Genomic DNA, 22,389 nt, shown 5'->3' with positions numbered 1-22,389 from the left:
CAGGTTCACTTCCGCACCAGTGCTAGTCATGCCAGATGCGAATAAAAAACAAAAGATAGAGAGCGACGCATCTGACTACGCTACTGGTGGTGTACTTTCTCAGTTGGAAGAAGATGGACTTTGGCACCCGGTGGCCTTTTTCAGCAAATTGATGCAAGATCCAGAGCGTAATTACGACATTCATGACAAAGAACTTTTAGCCATCATCCGCGCATTGGAAGAGTGGAGGCATTATGTTCAGGGCGCACCTCATCCGGTAGAGATCTGGATGGACCATAAAAACCTCGAGTACTTCATGACGAGCCAAAAGTTAACTCACAGACAGGCAAGATGGTCCTTGTTCCATGCAGAGTACAACTTCACTCCGCAACACAAACCAGGAAAGGTTAATGACACTGCTGATGCTCTGTCCAGGAGGCCAGACCACAGAGGGGGGGTAGAAAATGACAATTCCGATCGCGTGCTTTTGAAACCTGAGTTTTTTCATATCAAAGCCACAAAAAGAGGTCAGATTCTGATAGAAGGAGAGCATTCGCTGTTGAAGCGTATCAGAAACTGCACTGATTTAGATCCGGAAGTCCGAAATGCTATCGAAACTCTGAAGAAAGCCCCTGTGCAGTTGAGAAGAGGATTGGAAGAGTGGAACACAGAGGATGGACTCATTTTGTTCCGAGGATTGGTTTACGTTCCCAAGAATAAGGACATTTGTCACTCAGTGCTAGAGATCTTCCATGACTCGCCTGCAGCAGGACATATGGGACGTGCCAAGACTCTTGAACTTGTCTCGCGGAACTATTGGTGGCCCCAGATGCAGAAATGGGTCAATGACTACGTAGATGGATGTGATCGATGCAAGCAAACGAAGGTGCTACCATCAAAACCCCACGGACCTTTGAAGCCAAACGAGGTTCCAGAAGGGCCATGGCAAACCATTAGCTGTGACCTCATCACCGATCCACCCATCTCCCAGGGCAAAGACAGTATTTTGGTAGTCGTTGATCGTTTCACAAAGCAAGCACATCTTGCTCCGACCACCAAGGATGTTGATTCTAAGGGAGTCGCGGACTTATTCCTCAATCATGTATGGAAGTTACATGGGACGCCGAAGAAAGTAATCTCAGATAGGGGAACACAGTTTGTGTCCAAGTTCATGCAGGAAGTCTCGAAATGACTAGGAACCAAGTGGTCCATGTCAACAGCATATCACCCACAGACTGACAGACAGACGGAACGAGTCAATCAAGAAGTCGAACAGTACCTCTGACTCTTCACATCCTACCATCAGAATGATTGGGTTTCTTGGCTTCCAATTGCTGAATTCACGCATAACAACTCAGTAACCATCACTGGACATTCCCCATTCAAATGTGTCTACAGATATAATCCTGAGTTTATGATTTCCCCTAATTCTTCCAACACGATTCCCCATGCCGACCAGAGAGTAGCTGAGATGAGGGAGGCACAAGAAGAGACGAAGGCAATGCTGGAAATAGCGAACGATCGAATGAAGCGCTTTTATGATCATAAGGTAAAGGACGCACCAGAATTCAAACCAGGCGACAAGGTATGGTTAGATGCGACAAACATCAAACAACGCCGTCCGAGCCAAAAATTGTCCGACCGCCGTCTGGGACCATTCAAAATTGAAGAGAAGACTGGTGAGCTAAACTACAAGTTGAAGCTCCCGGTTAAATATCGCATTCATCCAGTTTTCCATGTGTCGTTACTCACCCCATGTCAAACCTCTCAACTTGTTGATCGCCCACCTCTAACGCGTCCGCTGCCGGATATTGTTGATCAAGTCCCAGAATATGAAGCAGAGCAAATATTGCAAAGCCGCCTATACAGGTGCAAGTTGCAGTATTTAGTAAAATGGAAAGGATATGCAGAAGCAGAAGCAACATGGAAATCAGAAGAAGATGTGAAGAATGCACCACTCATTGTAGCCAACTTTTATGCAGAAAACCCAAATGCGGTTAAATCGGCGCGAATCTCCGCTTCAATTCTAACGACCCCTGACTTCCTCGAATGGAGACAGAAAAATATACGACCATCTTACATTCGCAAGGACACTCATCCTAGAAAGGGGGTAATGTCACGAATTCCTAAAACGAACCATTTTTCATTTCTCGGTTTTCCTTCGGCTACTTCCAGTACCCGAGCCGGTTATGTGACTCCACGTCATAGGTCACCCGTTGCTTCTCCGATTGGCTCCCCTACTCCACGGGCTAGAACAATCTCGCTTCCCAAAGAAGAACTGGTTGGAACTTGGGTTTCTGTTTAATTGCCATCTTACTCATTCGCTTATACATTCGCTTATATATCATGAGTCATCTTTAGTCATCTGCAGTAGTCATACGACTCTTTTCTTATTGGCTGATTTCTTTCAGACTCCTATTCAATGTTATGTATAAGAGTAGGCTAGTTAGCATAGGTACTCCTTAGACTTAACCTCTTTGTTTCTACTGTTGTAGTAACCTAGACGTTCAACGCTCAATCCAATCCTGTTACTCATTGTCATCTCTGACCGAGTCCTAGTGGTCGTGAGCTCTCCTTCAACATTATTGTTGGACGTGGGTCATAACAGTAAATGCACATCGTACTTCGAGATCTTTCTCACTCACCGGAAAGGATGGCAAAAGAAGGTGGACAAGGGCCAATGGGAAGCAGATCTGAGATGTGAGTTGCTCACATTAAATTGAAGCTGGATGACTAAATGACCTCACCACTGGCAGCAAATCACTACAAGATTTATCCACGCCCCAACATGCCAGCCTGCGACAATTTCTTCTGGATGTTAGTTTGGATCAAGTGGCTTGAATCATTTCACTATGGGTGAACTCTCCAGCCGAACGACTTCATTTTTCCTGCGATGAGTGCAAATGGTGTCGTGCATCCTGGACAGCCAATCTCTCACGATACCGTACAAAAATGGATCAATGAGTCAACCGCTGGCGCTGGCATCCGTGGTAACTTCTCAACTCACTGCTTTCATCGGGGAGGTGCGCAATATTGGTTCATGTTTGCTCCAGTGGGCCAGCGGTGGACACTTGCTAAAGTTCGTTGGTGGGGTGGATGGGCTGATGGCGAGCAGGTATGTCTCATGTTCTTATGACTGACACTTGACTGATGCAGCATTTTTTTTCTCATTGTGTCTATTTTCAGCGTGATACACTCGTTCGCTACCTCCTTGATGAACTACATGCATATGAGACTGACTACAGTGATGCCCTTGCCCCCATCTCCCACGGTGCTGATGCCTCCCTTGCTGGCAAACATGCTCTCACCAGACCAGCATCGACAGAAGAGCTTCGCATGGTGCACACATCCGTTTCAGCAGATGTCAACTCCCTTCGCAATGACATGCGCTCCCTAACGAGTGTTGTAGCACAGGCTGCCTGTGCCACAGTAATCGCTCTCCAGTGTCTCGATTCAGGCCCCCACTTCACCAACGTCTCTGAGTGTGCCTCCCACACACCAACTCCACCTGTCAGAGACATATGTGCGAGAGCCGAACAGCCAGTTTTACCCAGGCCCGTCGTCAGCCACACTCTCCCTACCACCGAGCCATCCATCCACACCTCGTCACAACAACTCTGCACCACGCTGCCCATCAGCATCACTCAGGCTTCAAGTACCCAGAAACTCCCAACACCTGGCCTTGTGATCCCTCAGGTCCCAGTCTCTCATCCCAACAGAACCACCAGCCCGAAGCACAACTCCTGGAAGGAGATTGTCGAACACTGGCTTGTTGGCGATCGAGACCAAGGACTGACAATGCCACTGAAGGACTGGCCAAGGCACTGGTACCAAGGTGCAAATAGACGGTTCGCATCAAAGTACCACCAATGTGCAACAATCACGCTGGAGTTCATTAATCAGTAAGTCCCTGCGCTGGTATCTACTCTGCCAGCACTGCTAACCCTCTGTTTCAGCTCCAGGTACGAGTCGAATGAGGCACACTTCCTCGCAGCCTATCCAGAGGCTGAGCTAGGGCACACACAACTTCTGAAGGCTGTGAACAAGGCACACGCTGCACGAGGGGACCGTATCTCTCGCAACAAGTGATACCGGTCCTGTTTTTACTACATACTATCATTGCCTTTCAGTGCTTTCACTGCTTCGCTACGATGTTTCACTGCTTTGGCTGACTCTGTACATTCCACACTCACTGCCTACTACTTAGTAGCATACTACTGATACTCTACCTTACCACTTGCCATTGCTAATCATGCCCGCACCCCACTCGTGTTTGTTCCGTCCCGCCAGCGCATTTGTTGAAACACTCTGTTTTTTTCAACCAAAACTCACGCCTGTCACACAAACCTGGTCATGTGCCAGTGAGGTCAGCAAATCCCACCTTGAAAAGGGAATTGATTGTGGTCATGTGCTCTCGCTTGGTGTTTTGGCTGAGCACCACTGTAAATTTCTCGACATAAGTAAGCCTTATTAAGCTTGGTGATCACGCACCTCACCAAGCCTAGTTAGGCTTGAATGTGCTAAATTCTCAACACCAGCGTTAAATATTGCCCTAAATCACGCAATTGCCTTGAGTGTTTTTTGTTTTTCAGCTGTAAAACCAAATCGGGTAAGCAACACTTTTCGGCCATTCCTGCACGTTGCCGAAACCTTCGTGCTCGCTGTGGGCAACAGTGAGCTCAAGTATAACATGATTTCAACACCTTTTCTTGTAATTTTTTCGCTGTACTATATTATAATGCATTTAATAACAATGATTTCGCATTTTTAAACATTAATTAACAATAAAATAAGTGTGTGTGTATGTATGAGGGAAACTAAGGTACTACAGCTCCTCCACCTTCATCTAGAGGACCCAGAGTGTCACCCTATATAGTAAAAAATGCGAAATAAAATCACCTGGATGCTGGGGAAGGTGTTCTGAAGGGGGAAATGGGGGTAGGAGAGGGCAGGAGGCGGACTATATGGTTCTGTGCATAAGAGAATCAGTTATAGGTGTCCTATAATCATATATTAGCAAGGGGAAAGTGAATGGGGGCACCAGGATAGTAAAAATGCGCCCCAAACCAGGGGGACTACTGTAGGTGTTATAGAACCTAAGATAGCCCCTCCAAAATAAAAGGGGTACTCAAGCGGTGTTCAGAGAGTGTATTATGACTCTATTAGAGCCATATGAGATACTGTGGTGGGCGATAAATTGATTAGCAGGGACACAGGGGGGGAGACTACAAAAACATGAAAAATAAAGGGGAGACTTACCAGGGGATCTAGAGCGAAGTACTAGTGCACTAGATGGTGCAAAACATGTATATAAGTGACTGTAAATAGCTGTAAGTGTAGGGATTGAGAGGAGGGCAAGTTAGAAACAAAAAAAAAAACACCAAAAAAGCGAACTATGAGACTCACCAAGTCAAGGGAGGTGTCCAGCAAGAGTACCAAGGGCTGAGACATTATAAAATAATGAAGGTGGTTCTATATAATTAGTATATAAAAGGGGAATGGCTGTGGATAAATGTAGGGTGAGTTATCAAGAAAAATGTTGAAGAGGGGGAATATCACTCACCTTGCTCCTAGAGGGGCCCTGGGGTATGTATATTGACCCAGAGGTGTCCTAGGAGGGTGGAAGATGCCTATAAACATTCGCATAGCAAGTTTTAAGACATACCCTTGAGTTGTAGTTGAGTTGCAGGGAAAATGGTGGTTTGAGGTGTATATATGCATTGTGCATCCAATTACCATATGTGTCCGAAGTGCAACTCTGCAAATAACCACTCATTTTCAATCTACCTCAACCACTACTCAAGGGTATGTCTTAAAACTTGCTATGCGAATGTTTATAGGCATCTTCCACCCTCCTAGGACACCCAGTAGTATGCTACTAAGTAGTAGGCAGTGAGTGTGGAATGTACAGAGTCAGCCAAAGCAGTGAAACATCGTAGCGAAGCAGTGAAAGCACTGAAAGGCAATGATAGTATGTAGTAAAAGGTGTTGAGAATTTAGCACATTCAAGCCTAACTAGGCTTGGTGAGGTGCGTGATCACCAAGCTTAATAAGGCTTACTTATTGGGAAAGCCAGGTGCATTTCGTCACCTCGGCATTTGAGGGTGACACATGACAGTGCAGAAATTTTTGGCAGAAGTTAATTTCAACCATGTTAATTTTGACTACCAGATCATGAATTCCGCAGCTCTAAGCACATCTTCTATTGCCACCCATGTAGTAAGTAAAGTAGAGATGCCTGAGCAATATCCGAGTTGTGAATGAGCAACAATTTTGCCACTGTCCGAGTCTGATCAACTTCAAGTTGAAAATTTCGTAGCACTCAGATACAACATGCCCCCCACCAAAATCCCTCACCAACTACAGCTTCCTTCAACTGCTATCACTGAGCTCCTTCCAGATCCATCCCTATCCATCATTGCCTTCTTGAAATTCCCACTTCCAGTGATTTCAAAAATCGACTGCAATATCTCTGTGGAAGCCTACTTCAGCCATGATCAGCCAAATGTTGAAGATCTCAACAAAATCAAATCTATACCTCTGCCACCTTCCTCACTTCTTGAGAAACTCCTTGATCAAGGCCTTCGAGCTGCCCTTGAGCAACAAAAGGTCTCAGTTCAATGCCCACATACCCCAATAGACAGTAAAACTTGCCTGCCATTGTGGGTGATTACCTATTGGGCAGAGGTCCTTCACCTTCGAAGAAACTGCTGTCAGCACTGGATTGAAGCAGAGCACATCCTGGAGAGCCGGAGCTGCTCATGGAAAGCAGCCTATAGGCAGGACACTCATGACCTGATCAAACAAGTTTATAACTTGCTTGGAAGCTTACCCTGGTCAGGAAATGTCCTAGGCTTCGAAAATCAGGTAGCCATGCACCATCTCACCATATATATAACACATGATTGGCTATTTGATGTGCACGAGAATCAGATGTTGGATCTCCTCCGAACTGGCATCAAACAACATCTACCTGATACCAATGTCGAGATCGAGAGTCTGTACTTTCATGCCTACTTAAAGTCAGCATACAAGGAGAGAGAGTCCGGGGCATACACACTTGGACGAAACTGTTTTGCTCGAGCTCATGGATTAGGCCACACACTTGCCTCTGGGTTCAGAAGACAGTCAAGTGTTGGTTTTGTCACCAACATAAATGGAAATCACTGGGTGGCAACAGTCATCAACTTTTCAAGCTCACAGATCCTTTACGGTGACTCTCTGGGGTCACATCCTGATAAAGCATTCACATCAGTAAAACACCCGGTTCCTTACCTTCCTTATATTCTACTTTTCTCGTCCAAAAAGCACAAAAAAGCAAGAGTGAAAATAAGTAGATAGCCATTTGAAAAAGGCCACTTGTTGTCTGGAATTCTACTTTCCTTTCACTTGTCTTCCTTTTCAGCATGCAAAGCAAATTTTTATTTAATAACAAGCGTGCTGAAACTAGTGGAAAAGCAAATGAAAAGGGACCGTCTGAGTGAAAAGTGTGGAAATTAAGGGGGCAACATGCAGAAATATAGCGTAGTAAAAAGCAGTTAGAGAGCAGGAGGAGGTACTACTATAGACCTGAAATAATGCAAAACTTGATGCGGCTAAAAAACGAGTGGCAAGACGCAAATGATGACAGCAGTGCACAAGAGTGATGAAGACAGCCTTGAAGACACTTGAGGCGAAATCTGGACGGGGTTCAGAGCAGAGAAAAGGAGTATAGTAGAATGGTTACCAGCTAAAGCAGTGCGTGGATGTGATGTTGTCGAAGATTTCTGTCAAAAGCACCCACAATTCAATAAAAATACAAATGAAAATAGGTAGTGCATAGATACACAGCAAGGCACATTCATCTTTGGACTCATCATCTGTGACAGTTGAGTCCGCGGGCCAGACATTTTCCTTCCATGCTGAACGTGCGATCTCCGTCAAAGACACTACGAAGGCCACTCCCTTCTTCTTGATGGACCTGGCGTAATTCTTCGTCTTCTTGGCACACCTATCACACAAGAACAGAAAGGGGATGCTCATCTCCTTTCCAGTGACCTTGTTGAGGACTTTCAGCAGCTTAATGCTGGTCTTGGTGGATGATGTTGTGGCTAAAATATCCTCAGCCTTGATATCACCATTGGCGATCATTTCAACGGCGCACTCGAGCTGCAGAGGCCAAAGTCAACAGTCATCCACAGCAGAAAAACAGAAGTCTTACAGCTGCAGCACAAAGTGAGAAGGTGCCTACCATTCCACTGGTTGCTAAGGTGTGAGTCTTTAGTGTGGGGATGTTGATGTGGCCACCAATGCAGGCAAGGTGTGCCTTTCCGAAGAGTTGAAGCATGAAGGCAGAGTGGTACACTCCAAGGGGATCACGTAGGTCCATGTCTCCGAAGAGGAAGGCGTAATCCTTCAAGAGGAGGTGTGAGAGAACCTGCAAGTCACAGTCTGCGTTGGTTAGCAAGAAATCAATGATGAGTGCAATGGCTGTTGAGCCGAAGGTGCTACGCCATTCAGAGAGGCGTTGAATTGTCTAGTTAAAGTGCAGTCAAAAATACAAGTAAGCCGTGAAAGAAGGAAAAAAACTTACGAGCGAGAATATAACACCATTCTGAGCCACTTTAAGGCTGAGCTCTGGGTACACCACATCAAATATAATTTGAATGTGCTTGAGTAACTTCACATCTGTGATGGTCCAAATGAGGTCGTCTTCGAGACTCCCCATCCACAAGATCATGGTCGGGCAGAATTTCTTGGCCCAGCGGTGGTCTGCCTGGACTGGCGCAGGTAGGTCGGTGATCCAGTATTGTGCTCGGGGTTTTGCTGATTCCATAGGCATGTCGAATTGAACTCCAGGCTGGGCCTGTGCGGGAGTAACACTGATTGGCCCTGTGATCGGTTCAGTCTTCACCCTCTTGGCTGCTGGAGCATTCGTGTCTACAGTTTTGACGGATACCTACAAATACATGAGTCAGTGGGGATTCGTACAAAGGGTCAAGTGCTCACCGAATTTGTAGTGTGGCAAGCATTCTGCAGCTTCAACAGCATTCTCATGAGTACTCCTGTGTCAGCAGGACCTTGCTTGACCACAGGTTGGGATGTCGTCAGCTTGAGGTCTGATTGGGGTGGATCAACATCCATCAAATAGTTGTCATGGTCGATATCCGATAGTAGGTTGTCGTCACTTTGAGCAGCGTTGATGTCTTTGAATTCGCTAGCAGACGAAACCTCCAGGATTTCCTCTGCCTTCCTTTTGGGGATGGGCCTGAGGTGAGGTACTGGCCGTGCCTTGCTACTCTGAGTGAATGGAGCCCTAGGCCCATCATCGTATAGACTATCATCTGAGTCATTGAGCATGAGTGCGATGGTAGTCTGTAAACATAAATCAGTAGCATAAAATATTTTTTAAAAGAAAGGAAAAATCACCGCAGCCTCCCTGCCTTTCTTGACCGTTGATTGAGCAACCTGGCATTCCAAAGAATCATCCTCTGGCTCTTCATCATCAAAGCCTCCAACAAGGACACCACCAGATTTCCCACCAGTCCCGGCCGAGGTAGCGCTTTCGATAGTGACTTGGGAAGTCTCTGTGAGGTGCGTGAAGATAGTGGAAGGGGGAACTGAGTTGGAAGTCTGAGTTGCTGGTGTGTGAGGCTTCAAGGGTTTGTCAACACCAGAGATCCAGTTCTGGATCTTCCCGCTGAGTGTGAAGTTAGGGTTTCTGCCAGTGCAGTCAGAAGTTAGATTTAGGAAGAAAAGTGTTGATTCTGTCAGTAAGAGTATGACCAGAAGCTGTGAGAGACTCATGCAAGTGTGTTCTCACTGCCCTTATCAGCATGTGTTGGCCCCTTGTTATCACTGCCGCCATCATGGTGCGTGATTGATGGATCCTCTGATCCCCTTCTTCTTCTTCCTCTTATCAGGACCATTGTTGAGACCTTCAATATCAGCGTTATTCTCCAATGCTGCATTCTGAGCCTTGCCATTGGCAACTGCTGGAAGGCTTTTCTCTTTTTCAGAGATAGCCTTATTACCCTTAGCCTTTCCTTTTGGAGGAGGGCGCACTGGTTTGGCCTTCTTGGTCAGTGTGCCAGCCTGTTTCTCCTCCATGTCAAGCTCTATCCTAGCCAAGCGCTGGATGCCTACCTGAGTGGCTGTAGCCTTTTCGGCTTCTGTGGCTTTGGCAACAGCCATCTCCTCTGCGGTACGTTGATGACCTTTTGCTTGAAGGACGATCTCACCAGGATGTTTGTTGGCGTTAGATGGATGAGTGCGACGCAGAGCAGTGGGTTCTGCAGACATGGCTGATAGGGAAGAGGGTAGGGCTGGTGGTTGTTGGGAATGAGCAGGGACTAGGGATTTCACATTGAAATTTTCTGAAGTACCTCACGGTCCTCACCCTGACTCCAAACACAACCAATGTGTTTTCGGATGGCGGCGCCAGGCTCGCTTTTTACTATGAATTCTTGTCTATCGCACCGCTATCTTTTTTATATTTCCTTTGCCTTTGATGCCTCAGATCATCCTGAGGAACCAAGACTCTTGGTGAGAACACAACACTCTGCAATTACCTTGCAGGCATGGAAGTTGTTGGTGTTTTTTCAAAACTCACGCAGGACACACAAAACATTGGAACTCAGCCCACCCTATAATTCTAAATTTACCTCGCAATATTGCTGAAGACCCGGCTCCTGAAAATCACATTGTGCCGGCAGGCCATTATCAAGAGCCTGAGCATCAAGATCAATACATCGAAGACAAGACCCATCACCTGCCACCACCTCCCAATGTCGACACTGAGTTTTGGGGTCCGGGAGACCCCATGTATCGAAACTTTCATAAGGCACTTGATGGTAATTATGTTCCGCTTTGCTTGCACTACATTCATTTATTTAAAATTTCTAGCTCGTCCTTGTGATGCACATGGTACATTCCTTCCACCTGGAAGTGTGCCGGAGCCTCTGTCTGAAAAAACTCCCAATGACTATACCCCATTCTGTAATCGCACTGAATTCAAGACAGCTGAGTTCTTTTTCATCGAAAATCAGATGCCAGCAACTCAAATTAACAGATTGCTTGATCTGTGGGCATCAACTCTCACCAAGCACAATGATAGACCTCTGTTTGCTGACTATCACAATCTCTACAAGACCATTGACAACATTCCAGTTGGCAATGTGAAATGGCAGTCTTTTTCTGTGCAATACACTGGTGCACAACCGGACATTGCACCATCCTGGATGGATCAAACATTTGATGTTTGGTACCGAGACCTGCATCAGATTGTTTGGAACATGCTTGGGAACCCCGACTACATACAAGAGTTTGATTACCGCCCATATCGCAAGTTTTCAACTGATGGCGATGTCTGCCAATGGAAGGACTTTATGTCTGGTGATTGGGCCTGGAATCAAGCCATAGGTACAGTGGCTCAAAAAACTGTCCACATGTTTTCACATTTTTCACTATCTATGATATTGTGTGAGAATATACAAACACATCAAGGACATGCTGGTACCATATTGTAGTACTACGTCAGGGCTTCCAATTGAGCCCTATGGCGTGGGAATTGGTCGAGATATGGTGGAGATATGAGGCTTACAAAATGATGACTCATGCGGACAGTTTTTTGACTCAAGTATTTTACAGTGATAATCAGGTATTCTAGTACATTGTGTGACCTCCCTTGGCTTTAATTACTGCCTCTATCCTTCTAGGCATACTCTTAAAACTATATCTAACTATATAAACCAGAATGTCTCATGTGTCATGGTCATAATTACCATGAAAGCCGTCTCCTCTACTCAAAGGGATAATATCTTCTCTTTGTCCTATGCTGGCCTCTCTGCTCATCAAATTTCCTCTAGAACTGAAGTATGCAAGTCTACTGCAGCCAAGTGTATCAAAGAAAGCCACCTGGACAAGGAAAACTCTTGTGGAGGATGTCCACCTCTGCTAATAAGGGGGCTATCATCCAACATATCACTACAGGAAAGGCTAATAATGCCCTCCAAGCCACCCATTATACCAATTCCACCATCACCACCACTGTCTCTTCACAAACTGTGAGGAATGTTCTCAAGGCAGCTCATCTCAAGGCAGTAACAAAGAAGAAATGCCTCTTATCTCTATTAAACATAGGCTGAAAAGACTACCTTTGGCTTGGCCCATCAAAACTGGACTGTAGAGGACTGGAAGCATGTTATATGTTCAGATGAGACCAAAATCAATAGGATTGGGTCAGATGGGAAGGTATATGTATGGAAAAAGAAGAGAGATTTTTTAACAGACAGAGAGGTTAGTGAGGATGTCAGATTTGGAGGAGGTTCTCTAATGGTATGGGGCTGTATGAGATGGAATGGTGTGGGTATGCCCACTGAAGTTGAGGGGAGGATGGATGCTGAGCAGTATGTGAACATTCTAAATGACCACTTGCTGCCTAGCATAGCTGACTCAGGGATTGATGAAGAAGACATCATTTTCCAACAGGATAATGATCCCAAGCACACATCTAGGAGAGCCAGACAATGGTTTAAAGAACATAATATCAATGTTCTTGACTGACCAGCACAGTCCCCTGATGTCAATGTCATTGAACATCTCTGGGGAATACTCAAGAAGATGCTTCAAGCCTATGAAACCCCCCCCCTAAAGGAGTATAGGAGCTATGGGAGAGAGTAGCAGTGGAATGGGCAAGGATTACAGCAGAATATTGCCAGAAATTGATTGAGAGTATGCCTAGAAGGATAGAGGCAGTAATTAAAGCCAAGGGAGGTCACACAATGTACTAGAATACCTGATTATCACTGTAAAATACTTGAGTCAAAAAACTGTCCGCATGAGTCATCATTTTGTAAGCCTCATATCTCCACCATATCTCGACCAATTCCCACGCCATAGGGCTCAATTGGAAGCCCTGAAGTAGTACTACAATATGGTACCAGCATGTCCTTGATGTGTTTGTACATTCTCACACAATATCATAGATAGTGAAAAATGTGAAAACATGCGGACAGTTTTTTGAGCCACTGTACTACTGTTTATCTCAGAACAACCTCTGACAAATTCTTCAGGATTTAATTGCAACTGACCCACAGACACATGGATCAACATTTGTGCCAGTTTTCCTGGGCAGTGACAAAACCATGGTGTCCGTTGCAACTGGAAATAATGAGTATTACCCTCTCTACGCCTCAATAGGCAATGTTCACAACAATGTCCGGTGTGCACACCATGAGGCACTCGCTATTGTTGGATTTCTCGCTATACCTAAAAGTACGTTTGATTACTACACCTCATCAGTTTCTTCTTAAACTTTGTCCTGTAGAACTGCATTCTCACCTCATCAACACGCCACACCTCATTAGTTTCTTCTTAAACTTTGTCTTGTAGAACTGCGTTCTCACCTCATCAACACACCACACCTCATTAGTTTCTTCTTAAACTTTGTCCTATAAAACCGCGTTCTCACCTTGTTCTTCCCGCTATCCTTATTTTTGTGTCTTTCTTCCATATCGCTAACTAATCCTTTCAACAGCAACAAAAGAACATGCTTCTGATCTGAAGTTCCGCAAGTTTCACCGCCAATTATTCCAGTCGTCCCTCACCAGAATTCTTGAGAGGCTTTGGCCTGGCATGACAAAGCCTGAAGTTGTGCGCTTCGGTGATGGTCATTTCCGGCGTGTCATCTATGGTCTAGGACCTTACATTGCTGATTACGAGGAACAGGTATTGTGAGCCTGTATTGTTCGAGGCTGGTGTGCTAGGTAGGTGTTATGACACCTCTCAACTGATTACCTATGCTAATGATTGAACAGATGTCTAGGACCATGCACCAATTTAGATAAACCAGCCAGTGAGCGCTGCTGTGAACACACAGAAGCACTCGTCGAAGAAGCAACCCTTGGTGACTTATGGGATGAGTATGGCATTGTTGGTGATCTCATCATAAGTTCAAACTTTATAATTCATTTTAATATACTAACGATACCTTTTAGCCATTCACAAACAATTTCCCTCGAACGGACATTCACGAGCTCATCGCCCCTGACCTTTTGCACCAGTTGATAAAAGGTACATTCAAAGATCATATTGTAGATTGGGTCAAGAAGTACTTGGATCAGACACATGGAAAAACGGCGGCCAAGTGTATCATGGACGACATTGATAGAAGGTATGAGATTCACATAAATATTACATACCACTATCTAACTTTGATTTAGAATTGTGGCCACCCCATCATTTGCTGGACTTTGACGCTTCCCTCAAGGACACGGATTCAAGCAGTGGACAGGCGACAATTCCAAGGCATTAATGAAGGTAAGCCGTGGCGTTTGTTTCTATTTTAAATTTATTATTTTACAGTAGATATTTTAGGTATATTTACCTGCTATTGAGGGACATGTCCCCATAGAGGTAGTTCGAACATTCCGCACTTTCCTTGAGTTTTGCTACCTCGTCCGCCAAAACATTATCACGGAGAAGACGCTTGATTGTCACGAATCCCAAATATGAACCATTTTTCACTTCTTGGTTTTCCTTTGGCTACTTCCAATACCCAAATCGGTCACATGACTTCTCACCCTGTCACACCTTCACCTCTTCACATCTCACCCATGGTTTCTCCGATTGGCTCTCCTACTCCATGGGCTAGAACAATCTTGCTTCCCAAAGAAGAACCAGTCGGAGCTTGGTTTTCTATTTAGTAACCATATTACTCATTCGCTCAAATATCATGATGTCATACTTAGTCATCCACAGTATCGTACGATTCTTTTCTCATTGGCTGATTTCTTTCAGACTCCTATTCAATGTTATGTATATAAGTAGGTTAGTTAGTGTAAGTACTCCTTGGACTTAACCTCTTCATTTCCTACTGTTGTAGTGACTTAGACGTTCACGCTCAATACCATCTTGTTTGTTATCCTCTCTGACTGAGTCCTAGTGGTTGTGTGCTCGCCTTCATCATTATTGGTGAACGTTGGTCATAACATTAGGTTAAGTCTTCTTACCACTCCGACTCAAACTTTATCTTGGACGTCGCCGTTCTCGATAAACTTCACTGTGCTATTCTGCTGAGATTTATCTCGCGAATTATGTTTAAAATCAATCATCATTCCCCGACGCGTTTTGCTATATCAATCTCTTTATGTTACTCTTTAGTAGAAGTGAACCAGGCCCTCGTCTTACTATGAGCCGCTGTTATGACCAATGTTCACCAATAATGATGAAGGCAAGTTCACAACCACTAGGATTTGGTCAAAGATGATGAGGAACAGGATAGTATTGAGTGTGAACATCTAAGTCACTACAACAGTAGGAAACGAAGAGGTTAAGTCTAAGGAGTACTTACACTAACTAACCTACTTTTATACATAACATTGAATAGGAGTCTGAAAGAAATCAGCCAATGAGAAAAGAGTCGTACGATACTGCGGATGACTAAGTATGACATCATGATATATAAGCAAATGAGTAAGATGGTTACTAAATAGAAACCCAAGATCCGACCGGTTCTTCTTTAGGAAGCGAGATTGTTCTAGCCCGTGAAGTAGGGGAGCCAATCGGCGAAGCAATGGGTGATATATGATGAGGAGTCACGTGACCGGCTCAGGTACTGGAAGTAGCTGAAGGAAAACTGAGAAATGAAAAATGGTTCATATTTGGGATTCGTGACATTACCCCCTTTCTAGGATGAGCGTCCTTGCGAATGTAAGATGGTCGTATATTTTTTTGTCTCCATTCGAGGAAATCAGGGGTAGTCAGAATTGAAGTAGAGATCCGCGCTGATTTAACCGCATTGGGGTTTTCTGCATAAAAATTGGCTACAATGAGTGGCGCATTCTTCACATCTTCTTCTGACTGCCATGTTGCATCTGATTCTGCATATCCTTTCCATTTTACTAAATACTGCAACTTGCGCCTGTATAGGCGGCTTTGCAATATTTGCTCTGCTTCATATTCTGGGACTTGGTCAACAATCTTCGGCGGCGGACGCGTTAGAGGTGGGCGATCAACGAGTCGAGAGGTTTGATGTGGGGTGAGTAAGGACACATGGAAAACTGGGTGGATGCGATATTTAACAGGGAGTTTCAACTTGTAGTTTAGCTCACCAGTCTTCTCTTCAATTTTGAATGGTCCCAGACGGCGGTCGGACAATTTTTGGCTCGGACAGCGTTGTTTGATGTTTGTCGCATCTAACCATACCTTGTCGCCTGGTTTGAATTCTGGTGCGTCCTTTACCTTATGATCATAAAAGCGCTTCATTCGATCGTTCGCTATTTCCAGCATTGCCTTCGTCTCTTCTTGTGCCTCCCTCATCTCAGCTACTCTCTGGTCGGCATGGGGAATCGTGTTGGAAGAATTAGGGGAAATCGTAAACTCGGGATTATATCTGTAGACACATTTGAATGGGGAATGTCCAGTGACAGTTACTGAGTTGTTATGCGTGAATTCAGCAATTGGAAGCCAAGAAACCCAATCATTCTGATGGTAGGATGTGAAGAGTCGGAGGTACTGTTCGACTTCTTGATTGACTCGTTCCGTCTGTCTGTCAGTCTGTGGGTGATATGCTGTTGACATGGACCACTTGGTTCCTAGTCATTTCAAGACTTCCTGCATGAACTTGGACACAAACTGTGTTCCCCTATCCGAGATCACCTTCTTTGGTGTTCCGTGTAACTTCCATATTTGATTGAGAAATAAGTCCGCGACTCCCTTAGAATCAACATCTTTGGTGGTTGGAGCAAGATGTGCTTGCTTTGTGAAATGATCAACGACTACCAAAATACTGTCTTTGCCCTGGGAGATGGGTAGATTGGTGATGAGGTCGCAGCTAATGGTTTGCCATGGCCCTTCTGGAACCTCGTTTGGCTTCAATGGTCCGTGGGGTTTTGATGGTAGCACCTTCGTTTGCTTGCATCGATCACATCCATCTACATAGTCATTGACCCACTTCTGCATCTGAGGCCACCAATAGTTTCGCGAGACAAGTTCAAGAGTCTTGGCACGTCCCATGTGTCCTGCTGCAGGCGAGTTGTGGAAGATCTCTAGCACTGAGCGACGAATTTCCTTATTATTGGGAACGTAGACCAATCCTCTCAACAGAATAAGTCCATCCTCTGTATTCCACTCTTCCAATCCTTTTCTCAACTGTACGGGGCCTTCTTCAGAGTTTCTCAACTGCACAGGGGCCTTCTTCAGAGTTTCGATAGCATTTCAGATTTCCGGATCCAAATCGGTGCAGTGTCTGATACACTTCAACAGCGAATGCTCTCCTTCTATCAGAATCTGACCTCTTTTTGCAGCTTTGATATGGAAAAACTCAGGTTTCAAAAGCACGTGATCGGAATTGTCATTTTCTACCCCCCCTCTGTGGTCTGGCCTCCTGGACAGAGCATCAGCAGTGTCATTAACCTTTCCTGGTTTGTGTTGCGGAGTGAAGTTGTACTCTGCATGGAACAAGGACCATCTCGCCTGTCTACGAGTTAGCTTCTGGCTTGTCATGAAGTACTCGAGGTTTTTATGGTCCATCCAGATCTCTACCGGATGAGGTGTGCCATGCACATAATGCCTCCACTCCTCCAATGCACAGATGATAGCTAAAAGTTCTTTGTTGTGAATGTCGTAATTACGCTCTGCATCCTGCATTGATTTGCTAAAAAAGGCCACTGGGTGCCATAGTCCGTCTTCTTCCAACTGAGAAAGTACACCACCAGTGGCATAGTCAGATGCATTGCTCTCGATCTTCTGTTTCTTATTTGCATCTGGCATGACTAGTATGGGTGCAGACGTAAAATTGTCTTTGAGGGTTCTAAAAGCCTTCTCCTGCTTGTCCATCCATTCCCATGGTACATTCTTCCTGATAAGCTCATTCATGGGTCTGGCAATGTTCGAGAAACCAAGAATGAATTGACGATAAAAGTTCGCAAATCCCATGAATCTTTGGATATCTTTGACACAGGTAGGAGTGGGTCATTCCTGAACTCATTTAATCTTGACTGGATCCATAGAGATGTGTCCATCTTTGATGATCAAACCGAGAAACTCCACTTCTTTCTTCTCAAAGGAACACTTCTCCGGTTTGAGATAAAGGTCATTGTCCTGCAACCTTTGTAGTACCTCACGTACCACCTTCCGATGTTTCTCTACATCACTGTTGGTGAATACCAAGATGTCGTCAATGTAGACTACAATGACCTTTCCTTCCTTAAGATCTTGGAAGATTTGGTCCATCATAGTTTGGAAAGTAGCTGGGGAGTTCATCATGCCAAAGTACATTACGACTGGTTCATGATGTCCAAAAGGAGTTTTGAAGGCGGCCTTCCACTGGTCTCCTTCTTTCATTCTAATATTATTATAACCCCATCAAATGTCCATTTTCGAAAAGAGTTTTGCACCGGAGAGACGATCGATGAGATCTTGAGAATGAGGGAGAGGGTATGCATTTCGGATGGTTTTCTCATTCAACCTCCGATAGTCCATGACAGGTCCAAGCTTTCCGTCCTTCTTAGCAACAAAGAAGAAAGGAGCTGCTACTGGAGATTCAGAATCTCTCAGTCGTCCCAAATCGTATTCCTGCTTCAACCACTTCTCACATGTGTCATTTTCAGCAGGGGACAGGGGATATGCTTTCGCATTGGGAGGAAGGTCATTAGGATCCTTGAGATCTACTTTATGATCCCACTTCTTAGACTCGGGGAATTGAGTAGACTCTTCTTCAGAGAAGACCTTAAGATAGTCATGGAGCCAGTCTGGCACCATTTCCTCTACAGGCTTCTTTTCCTTCTTCTTCTTCTTCTTCTTCTTCTTCTTCTTCTCCTCCTGCTGCGCTAACTCTGATGCTACAGAGCTCTTGTACCTGATCCACACGTTCTGTGATGAATCTTCATCCTCAACCTTCTCGATTGTAGGCACATTCTTGGTAGCTCTGTGTCCAACAGTAGTAGCAAGGTCCGATTGTTCTTCTTCCTCAAGTCTGGCAGCAATGGAACTCTCAAGAGGTTTAGACGAGCTCTGATGATGGATAGAGGCTTCCTCAATATCCTCATCTTCGTCATCTTCTGCCGGTATCAACTTGGGCAACACCGAAAGGATTGAAGAGTTCATGGCTCTTCGCTCCTTTGCCTTAGTCTTTTTGTCCTTGACCTTGGCTTCTTGACATTTAACTGGGCAACGGTCTAATGCCACCTTTCCTGCATTCCAATTGATACTAGGGTTGTGGTATCGTAGCCAATCTATTCCAATGATGACATCATCGGTTCCTAGATCTGTGATCAGAAAGGCCACTTCTTCCTCATGATCCCCTATTGTGAGCTTCAAATCTGCATAACTTGTAATTGGTCTGGTGGAATTGTCTGTTTCATCTATATTATGAATCAACATTGCTCGCAACAACTGCTTGGTTTGGACTTGATTTTTCTTGACAAACTTTTCACTAATGAAGAGATTTGTCGCTCCGCAGTCTACTAGAGCATTGACGGCTGCTTTTTTGTGTTTCCCTTCCAACGTAACTGGCAAGTAGAAATGGTCTCGTTTATTCCCGGAACAAACTTCTGATACTTCTGTGAACATAATTGCCGAGTCACAGAGAATGGAAAAACAATTATTCTGATCTAAGTTCACAGTCAACTTTGATCCTCCTAAAAACCCTTTTGTTCCTCTTTCTTCGCTGGGTTATACATACTGGAGAGGCAGATCCTCTTGTTAACGATGCGGTTAATATCTTCCACTGTGAGTGCCTTCACTGCTGGAACTTCTTCCACCTTGCCGGCGCGGACAGCTGGTCCTTTGCCTTTGTCAAGGGGCTTTCCTGTGCAGTTACGAGCCATATGCCCGTCTTCTCCACAGCGGTAGCACTTGAAAACACCTCCCAGTTGTCCTTGAGGTCGGGGTCTACCACCTGTCCTGGTTGCATCAACATCCATGGTGTTTCCTCCCTGCGACGTGGTCTTGGGTGCTCCAGCTGGTGCGGGTGGTACAGCAGCACCTTGCCAAGGTCGTCGTGGAGTGAAGTTCATTTTCCTCTCGTCGTCAAGTTCCTTGAGGTTCTGCCCGACTAGGAGCGCCTCCCTGATCAATCCCTCCAGGGTGTCTTTCCTGTTAGGGTGGATATTGGCCAAGTAGTTTTTAACTCATTGGTCCAATCCAGAGTGGAGTTTGCACATTAACTTGTAATCAGAGAAGTGGCAGAAGGCGAGCTTCTGACAGAAAATGGAGATATACTCCCCGACTGTACGATTGCCTTGTCAGAGAGCTTCCAACTCTCTTGCTGCCTTCTCCTCTTTGTTGACGACAGTCCACATGACCTTCATGTTGCTGACGATGCTAGCATAGGACCCGGGCTTGCCGCTGAGTGCCATGGGGGTAATGCTTTCTGCCCACTTGGCTGCAGTGCCCCGGCAAAAGGAAACAAGACAGGTGCATTTCTGCTGTTCTGTCACTCCAGGGTAACCAGTGAAGTAGATGGTGAGCTGGGTGAGGAAGGTGTCGACATCAATGGAGTTCTTCTCGCCCATGAAGTCCATTGGTTTCGACATTTTGATATCAGAGCCTGAAGTCCCAGATGTAGAGCCTGGGATCTTCGTTGTAGATGAGTTCTGCAAAGCCGTGATGTTGTCCTCTGTGATTCCCAGGGAGTTCTCCAGGAATGTTACCCTGATCCTCAGGTCTGTGTTCTTGTCGTTGGCTGTTACTAAGCCGTCATTGAGAGTGTTGATCTGCTCCTGCATGCGATCTATCAACTGTCTGGTGTAAACCCTTTCTTCTGTGATGACAGCATTGATTGCATCCGAAATGCCCTTGTGGGTGATGGTAGTTGACCCAGGCCTGGAGATGGCATGCGGTACAGAAGGGCCTTCGGTTGGGGTGGTGGATTGTTCTACAGATGGGAATGGCGGGAGCCATCCTTGCAGCTGGGGTGAGTGAATTACACTCCTTGATGGAGTGGCTACTGGCTGTATCACTGCTGGAGCCATTGTCACTTCTATATCCTCTGAAGCGACAATCCCGGTTTCTCCTAGATTCTCTGACATGGAAGAAGGAACAATGGGAATCCAGACAGGAAACATTGTTGTGCAGCGCGAAAGCCCTAGCCTCGACTAGGCGGGATCTGTATGGCGGGGCAATGATGACAAAGGTGCGAATGCAGCGCGTGTAGCGGTTCATCAACCTATGTAGAACTCGAGAGGAGTTCGCGAAAGATGCGGTGAACTTTTGGGTCTACTTTTAGCACCCTAGGTTCCTATCATAAAGTATTTAGACTGTGAGAGGACAGTCGCAAGTGCCGTTCTGTTACATAGAAAGCAGATATGTAGTGTACAGTTGGCAGGGTTTTGGGCCTAACTGCAGACGTGCGGAAACAGGACCTAAGTGTCACTGATCCTTATGAACTGGCAGCTGTCACGAATCCCAAATACGAACCATTTTTCATTTCTCAGTTTTCCTTTGGCTACTTCCAGTACCTGAGCTGGTCACGTGACTCCTCATCACATATCACCCATTGCTTCGCCGATTGGCTCCCCTACTCCACGGGCTAGAACAATCTCGCTTCCTAAAGAAGAACCGGTCGGATCTTGGGTTTCTATTTAGTAACCATCTTACTCATTCGCTTATATATCATGATGTCATACTTAGTCATCTGCAGTATCGTACGACTCTTTTCTCATTGGCTGATTTCTTTCAGACTCCTATTCAATGTTATGTATATAAGTAGGTTAGTTAGTGTAAGTACTCCTTAGACTTAACCTCTTCGTTTCCTACTGTTGTAGTGACTTAGACGTTCACGCTCAATACTATCCTGTTCCTCATCATCTTTGACCAAGTCCTAGTGGTTGTGAACTCACCTTCATCATTATTGGTGAACGTTGGTCATAACATTAGGTTAAGTCTATCTTACCACTCCGACTCGAACTTTGTCTTGGACGTCAACATTCTCAACGAACTTCACCATGCTATTCTGCTTGAGAATATTCTCGCGGATTACGTTTTTTGTTCAATCATCATTTCCTCGACGCGTTTCAGTATCTCAATCTCTTTACGTTAGTCTTTAGTAGAAGTGAACCAGGCCCTCGTCTTACTACGAGCCGCCAGTTCATAAGGATCAGTGACTTTAGGTCCTGTTTCCACACGTCTACAGTTAGGCCCCAAACCCTGCCAACTGTACGCTACAATATCTGCTTTCTACGTAACAGAACGGCACTCGCGACAGTCCTCTCACTGTCTAAATACCTTACGATAGGAACCTAGGGTGCTAAAAGTAGACCGAAAGTTCACCGCATCTTTCGCGAACTCCTCTCGAGTTATTTTAGGTTGACGAACCGCTACATGCGCTGTATTCGCACCCTTGTTATCACGGCTCCGCCATACAGATCTCGCCTAGTCGCGGCTAGAGCCCTCGCACTCCACAGCAATGTTTCCTGTTTGGATTCCAAT

General features: G+C 45.3%; 5 protein-coding genes across 5 annotated transcripts; 3 read left to right on the top strand and 2 right to left on the bottom strand.

Annotated features, from left to right (window-relative positions):
* Positions 1-2,839: 2,839 nt before the first annotated feature.
* On the top strand, positions 2,840-3,885 carry EDB91DRAFT_1059292 (uncharacterized protein; the record flags this gene model as incomplete). The annotated part of the gene is made up of 3 exons (XM_041314231.1): positions 2,840-3,094; positions 3,166-3,675; positions 3,715-3,885. Coding segments are annotated over 3 exons (936 nt in total), but the record flags the coding sequence as incomplete, so codon positions are not given.
* A 2,454-nt stretch (positions 3,886-6,339) lies between these two features.
* On the top strand, positions 6,340-6,939 carry EDB91DRAFT_1006336 (uncharacterized protein; the record flags this gene model as incomplete). The annotated part of the gene is made up of 1 exon (XM_041312321.1): positions 6,340-6,939. A coding segment is annotated over one exon (600 nt), but the record flags the coding sequence as incomplete, so codon positions are not given.
* Positions 6,940-7,701: 762 nt separating this feature from the next.
* EDB91DRAFT_1252513 (uncharacterized protein) lies at positions 7,702-9,765 on the bottom strand (the record flags this gene model as incomplete). The annotated part of the gene is made up of 5 exons (XM_041323514.1): positions 7,702-8,127; positions 8,180-8,494; positions 8,552-8,917; positions 8,968-9,333; positions 9,388-9,765. 5 exons carry the CDS (start codon positions 9,763-9,765, stop codon positions 7,702-7,704), a joined length of 1,851 nt encoding a protein of 616 aa, XP_041173107.1.
* A 60-nt stretch (positions 9,766-9,825) lies between these two features.
* EDB91DRAFT_1252512 (uncharacterized protein) lies at positions 9,826-10,260 on the bottom strand (the record flags this gene model as incomplete). The annotated part of the gene is made up of 1 exon (XM_041323513.1): positions 9,826-10,260. The coding sequence occupies one exon, from the start codon at positions 10,258-10,260 to the stop codon at positions 9,826-9,828; it is 435 nt and encodes a 144-aa protein (XP_041173106.1).
* Positions 10,261-11,900: 1,640 nt separating this feature from the next.
* Positions 11,901-14,214, top strand: EDB91DRAFT_1252511 (uncharacterized protein; the record flags this gene model as incomplete). Its single annotated transcript, XM_041323512.1, has 7 exons — positions 11,901-12,059; positions 12,100-12,210; positions 13,032-13,233; positions 13,496-13,691; positions 13,776-13,890; positions 13,956-14,131; positions 14,181-14,214. The coding sequence occupies 7 exons, from the start codon at positions 11,901-11,903 to the stop codon at positions 14,212-14,214; spliced, it is 993 nt and encodes a 330-aa protein (XP_041173105.1).
* Positions 14,215-22,389: the final 8,175 nt, after the last annotated feature.

Source organism: Suillus paluster (assembly GCF_016628075.1).
Source record: "Suillus paluster strain FC165 chromosome Unknown EDB91scaffold_69, whole genome shotgun sequence".
Classification (NCBI taxonomy): Eukaryota; Fungi; Basidiomycota; class Agaricomycetes; order Boletales; family Suillaceae; genus Suillus; species Suillus paluster.
This window is presented reverse-complemented; position numbering and strand designations above follow the sequence as displayed.